General features: G+C 40.0%; 1 protein-coding gene across 4 annotated transcripts; it reads left to right on the plus strand.

The window, feature by feature from the left end:
• Positions 1 to 3,433: 3,433 nt before the first annotated feature.
• LOC113142037 (troponin I, slow skeletal muscle-like) lies at positions 3,434 to 6,000 on the plus strand. 4 transcript variants are annotated; one of them, XM_026326784.1, is made up of 8 exons: positions 3,434 to 3,524; positions 3,990 to 3,993; positions 4,149 to 4,190; positions 4,656 to 4,697; positions 4,823 to 4,954; positions 5,049 to 5,138; positions 5,283 to 5,465; positions 5,629 to 6,000. In XM_026326784.1, the coding sequence occupies exons 3-8, from the start codon at positions 4,170 to 4,172 to the stop codon at positions 5,728 to 5,730; spliced, it is 570 nt and encodes a 189-aa protein (XP_026182569.1). In that variant the 5' UTR covers positions 3,434 to 3,524; positions 3,990 to 3,993; positions 4,149 to 4,169; the 3' UTR covers positions 5,731 to 6,000. The 4 variants fall into 4 exon arrangements, with proteins under 4 accessions (XP_026182569.1, XP_026182567.1, XP_026182568.1 ...); XM_026326782.1 differs by having other exon boundaries at positions 3,438 to 3,524; positions 3,990 to 4,032; XM_026326783.1 differs by having other exon boundaries at positions 3,476 to 3,524; positions 3,981 to 4,032.
• The last annotated feature ends 332 nt before the right edge of the window (positions 6,001 to 6,332 follow it).

Raw genomic sequence — 6,332 nt, forward strand, 5'->3', positions numbered from 1 at the left:
CCTCCCCCTCTTTCTCCTGCCAGCACCTCCCCTCCCTCCGCCGAGACAAAGTGCCTCTTGTGCTGCTGGAGTCTCCTAAAAGAGTGGAAGTCGACTTTCAAAATAAAAGCCAATAAAAAATACAAATTTATTGCCCATTAGTTCCCTACAGCTTTAATGTCAATTTGCACTTTCAGGTCACATAAAAACACACAGTAACCTAATTCATTATTTAGTTTTCTCGTAAAATGCGATTTCGTTTCTTGCAATATCTCAGTTTTATTCTAGGAATACACCAGTGACCAATAAAAAGGTCTATGACAATGTGATTTAAAAAAGACGGCACTGGCCTGGCCAAAGTCTGCATCCTCACCAGTTTGTGCTTCTTTAATAGCTTTAATAGTACAGTATTTGAAATAAAAGCATAGTTTAACCCTGGTGTGCTTTGAAACAGTTTTACTTAAACATACTTTGACAGGCTACAAATTAAATATACAGTCATTTAATTTGGTTTATTCATTATTCTTCTCTATAGATGTATAAAATATATTTGTTAATTCTTATATGGGTGCCATTGTCCAATCTGCTGTATTGAAACCATAAATTAACAGGACTTTTCTTTTGAAAATCCAGCTTCACGGTCCTGTTTGTACTCCCTCTGATTTAACACTGGCTGCTGCAGAAACGTCCCCATCGTCTTCCAGCTGAGACCTGTAACGTGAGGAGCTGCCACCCTCTGCCGGGCTGCTGGCTACAGCAAATGAAAAAGGCTTTATAGGACTAAGGAGACCATGCTCCCACTTCTGGCCAGAGTACCACACCCTAACTCCACACTGAAATCAATCTGCATTATTTATCAATATACTTATTTTTAACCGGACCTGTCTTGTGGAAATGTTAAATGCTAAGGTGGACAATGCAGTTATTACAAATTATAATATGCACACACAAAACACATTACCTACATATGTGCACATACTCTCAGAAACATACAGCAAACAGAAATAGAAAAGCATACCAACTAGTCTCACTTTAAACAACCAAGAGGTAAACAGCCTGTCTGCTTTTTTTGTTTGGAGACGCAGGCTGATAAAAGGGTGGGTTAGCTGAGAAATGTGGGCCACCCGCTAAAGCCTGCTGGGAATCCCAGAGGGTAGAGACAAGGTTAGATAGTAGGCAGAGGGATGGCTGAAGCCATGTGTCAGCTGCTATCTGTGCCCTGTGTCCCAACAAAAGGTGCCACTATGGAGGCCAATACAAGATCCAAAAAGTGCGAGGACACAGCCAGGCAGGGGTGCAGAGGAATGGACAGATGGCAAGAACTGCCTTCATCTAACACACTACAATGTACTATTACTATTACTATACTATTTATACTACAATGTTCCAGTTACAGGCAAATGATTATTTATTGGGTGGTGACAGATTTCAGAAGGGATAATTACTTTTGTCTGGATTTATCACTCAAATAAATGGTTCCATGTTTTGGGAAATATACCTCTTTGCTATCACAGGATTTAAAAGTAGTAAACATTGTACATCTAGTGCAGAGTATTGAGGGTTATTAGGGCTGAGCATTGTTTGAAGCAGCAAACTGTTGTTTTCAGGTGATAATACAGACCCCAAAGTAAATATCTTGTCTCCTCATGGCTGAGCTGGTTGGGTCAGGACCATCAGTTCAGATGGATCAGACAAAACAAAGCTTGGGAGGATGGACTAAAATCCTGCCCCAGCAGCCAATCTCAGAGAGTACTATGACACTGATCCTATTCTCCCTCCTTTCTGTCCAAACTAAAGGTGCAAAATGGGTTAAATTGGTTGCATTTCTGAGCACACAAGGAGAACTATGGGGCGACATCGAGCTGCCTGTCATCTGCCTATTTATGACAGCGAGATACTAAGACACCCCCCAACCCGTTTTTCGTGTGTGTGTGTGTGTGTGTGTGTGTGTGTGTGTGTGTATGCGTCTGTGTGGAGACAGAATGGAGTTGGGTTGCATCAGAAATAGTGCTCCCACCTGCTGAGGATCACTGAAAAAAAAAACATGACAGAACATTTGTTGTCCCCTGCCTCTTCCTCCTTTTATTGTGTCTCATTACTCACAGTTATTGTCTCTCTTGCTTATGTCGCCCACATGCCTTTGTTGTATTGGTGACAGAAACCAACACTTGTTAGTAAGATTCATTAACTGTTGTCTTGGCCTTTTCATGGGACTTGTCAACAGTAAAATAAAAATATAGAAAGTCTCTGAGACCTTATCATTTCACATGCCATTCCCGGTGCTGACAAATATTCTTGTTCATTTCCACTACAGCTTCTGATCTCTGAGAAGCCCTTACAACTCAGCAAGAGCAAAGGCTCCTCCATGCTTCATGTGACTCTTCCGAAGATGTCCTTGTAGCTAATACTCAGTTTACCAAAAACACCTTAGCACTTGCATCAGCTTTATTCCAGTACAAGCCAGTGGACAGAAGAGAAACTCGATGCTTAGAGGTTAAGTGATTTGCAAGAAGTGTCGGAGCTCAGGCTGAGATTAGCATGCATGCTGTGAAATCTTGGTGAAGTCGGGCCAAGGAATCACTGCCGAATACTAAAACACACATAAATACAACAGGACAGAGGTGCTTCTGGCTGGGAAGGTCAGAGGTGTTGAATAAATGAATAACTCGATGTACAGTATACGATACTGTGACGCGGAAAACCCTGAAATAATATAAGAGTGTTTAAATTAACACATTTACACTCACACACACTGTAGACTATCATCACAACTTCCAGATGGGAAGTGTGTTCCAAGTCGATACTAGATACGAATCCTGAGGCGGTTTTGGGTATTTAGGGTGTTTATACTAGAAAAATGATAAAGCAAATTCACAGCCTTCCTTTGGACTATATCCTTCCTAGTGTGTTACTACTTGAATCAGAGTTTGAATGAATTAAACATCTTCAGTTTGCTATTTAAACCTATTGTGCCTATTCCCTATTCCTCTGCCTCCCTCTTCTATTGAGCTCAGAGCTAATGTGGCAAAACTGGAACAATGGCTTGTTATTCTGAGGCACTAATCACTAACCAGGATTTTTTTTTTATCATAATAACTGTGATTAGAATAGATCAAATGTCACACAGTTGGAACTAGTTCTTGTTATTTAACCTGAGTAATGACACTTTTAAATTGTCCTTCTGTATTTCCCAAAATGATCAAGTTCGTCCTTTAATTATACTCCGAAATGGAAAGATACAAGTGTTGATATTTGTGATATTTATATATAAAAACTGATTTCTTTTATACTTTTCCAATAGAAGCCGTGATATTATTTTGTGCATCATCGGGCAATATTTAGACAATACCATTAAGGTAATGCTCATGATTTATTCTTACACTTCCCTGGTGTTGTCACAGTGGGAGGGGAGGTGATATTTCATTCATGGTCTCATGCCAACACATTCTTGGAAAGAGACATTATATCTGCTCTCCACTCGCCACCCGCCTCACATAGGAAGCTGTCCATTGTGTCTCTGCACATCTACAGACACTCAGTCACAGGTAAAACAACTGGTTTTAGTAAATTCTTTACGAGTTATTTAGTTTCTAAAGGTGTTTTGCTGATTTTTTTTGGTTTTGGTTAAGTCTGGTGGATTTTTTTCCACGGCTATTTTAGGATAACTTTCAGGTTTCAGAAGCTACTACAGTTACTGCTGTACTTTCTGCCACTGCTGTCTGGATTCTCTCTTATGTCAGACACAGACGTAGCTTTTAACAAATCTGTTGAGCTGGCATTAGTCATGCTGCACACAAGTAAGATGCAGCTGAATTCAGTGGAGGAAATGCTTATCATCATATTCTTGTTTTTATCCTCTTGCCAAAAGACGTTGAGAACTGTGCGCTACTGTATGCGACACCTTGACAGGTCAAATTCCATTGTAGTTGAGTGTAGGGACACATTATCCCTAAACTGTACTAATGCACACTTCTGTTTCTCTCATATTTTGTTTTTGTGAGAACATCTAGTGAGGTAAGAAAACACGTGCTATCTCTGAATACTGCTATAATGGTTTGTATTAAGTAAAATTTCCACCTCTGTACTTAAACAGAGTGTGGTTATATCTAAACCTAATTATAGTTGCCTATGGCATCATTTGCCTCATTTGTCTCTGTTTGCTGTTTCAGGAGCCCAGCAGATCCAGAGCGATGAATCCCAAATGGGATAAGGTGAGCCTGTTATATTCCACAGTGTTAATCCTACATGCATGGAGAGAGTTCACACTGTCCTCATGCAGCATATGGCAAAGATTGGGCAGTGGTTATCGCTCAATGTTGCTATCAGCATCCCTGATAGCTTTCCCCTTGCCTTCATCCTAATAATAAAGCTTTATCTTGTTTACGCACATGCGATTATACTAAGGGGTGTCAGGTTTGTCCATGCATATTTTCCAGGCTATGTACTGTACATGTTACTGCTGCTCAGCTACACAGGAACATTGCAGTTGTTTTAATATGAAAGCCTTAAATGGGACATTTTGTGAACTACAATTCATTTTATTTAAAAGACATTGATTTAACTCTGCAGTTATTATATTGCAAAATGTCATTTTTCTGTTAATTACAGCTTCAAAATGATTACTGAAATTTAATTCTCAGTTGTGTTGTGTCAAATACCATTTTTTCCCCCCACAGCCGAAGTCGAAGATTTCGGCTTCTCGCAAGCTCTCTCTGAAGGTCAGTGGTTATGATATACCAGATGTAAATCTGTTTATGTCAGAATAGTCTCTGAGAGTCAGGCTAAGTGATTCTCCTTTTTATTTCCTGGCCGTGTTTCGTTGAATATCTGTTTGTCCATTCAGATGCTTCTCCTCACACGAGCCTGCGAGGATTTGGAGCGGGAGCGACAGGAGAGGGAGGAAGAGAAGGTACGCTATCTAGGAGAGAAGCTGCCCCCATTGCAACTGTCTGGACTGTCACTGGATGAGCTACAAGTAAGTATCATCACAACCACATATGAACTTTTTCCCCCTTACTGCATAAAATGCATGAACATAATTAAGTGTGATTTTAAATATGTGTTCTCAGAATCTATGCAAGCAGCTTCATGAAAAGATTGATGTCGTGGATGAGGAGAGGTATGACTGTGAGTACAAAGTGGGCAAGCACAACAAAGATGTAAGTCTTTCTGAACATCTTCTGGTACATGTTCTTCTTATTATCTAATTCAATATTGTAATTTTGAAAGTGTGTTCCACAAAGGTAAGAACTTCCCAGAAGCACAAGCACCAGGTTTCAAACAGTTTCTGTGATATATTTTAGATCCACGAGCTGAAGCTGAAGGTACAGGACCTTGGTGGCAAATTCAAAAAGCCGGCCCTGAGGAAGGTCAGGGTGTCAGCCGATGAGATGATGAGAGCTCTTCTGGGCTCCAAGCACAAAGGCTCGATGGACCTCAGAGCTAATCTCAAGTCTGTGAAGAAGGAGGACGTCAAACAGGACAAGGTATCAGATTCTGAGCTTTAATCTGTCAGAGTAAAGGTGGTTCTGAAATCCTTTGATTTTTCCAGGTGTGCAGAAATGTTGGCTATTGAAAGACAACAAATCTGAAAGTTCTTCTCAGGACATGTTTTAATTCTGATCTTGCATTTTTCTTCTTCAATCCCAGGTGCTTACTAATGAAGTTGGTGACTGGCGTAAGAATGTGGAGGCCATGTCAGGCATGGAGGGCCGCAAGAAGATGTTCGACACAGGCGGCCCAGCACAGTGAGAACGATGAAGCTGAATTAAAAGCAGAGGAAGTGAAGCTGCCTAGATAGATTTATGGCATAATTATCTGAAGGGGAATTAACTTGAAAGCTGTAGAAATTAAGCAAAAGGTCAACAGCATGCAAACCCCTGAGTACATCAGCTGCTTTATTTTTTCCACAGTTAGTCACTTAAAGTGAAGGAGTAGAGACACTTGTTTTTTTTTAAAACCAACGATCATTTGTTTTGCTATGACATCTCTAGACAATTAAAGTGGGTATGAATAAACAGATTTTTTTTTTTTTAGTCTCTGATGCTCCATATTGCCATTTGATGTTATCATGTTTCATTTCACGGGCACCTGTTGTTTTATGCAAGAGGGTGGAAAGCATCTTAACTGACGATGGGTTAAAAAAGGAAAATGAAACGGCAAGGGAGGGGGGACAACAGGTGTTAACTACATAAATTAAAGATCATAGATATCGTAGTCATATGAACGTGAAAGAGATATTTCCAGTTACTGGTCATCATTAGGTTTGTGTTTGTTCTTTATTCTAAACTTAACTAGTTAAAAAAGAGCAGTGAATGAAGAAAAGAAAATGTACTCCAACAGAGATTCCTCCT

This window comes from Mastacembelus armatus, chromosome 23, assembly GCF_900324485.2.
Source record: "Mastacembelus armatus chromosome 23, fMasArm1.2, whole genome shotgun sequence".
NCBI lineage: Eukaryota > Metazoa > Chordata > Actinopteri > Synbranchiformes > Mastacembelidae > Mastacembelus > Mastacembelus armatus.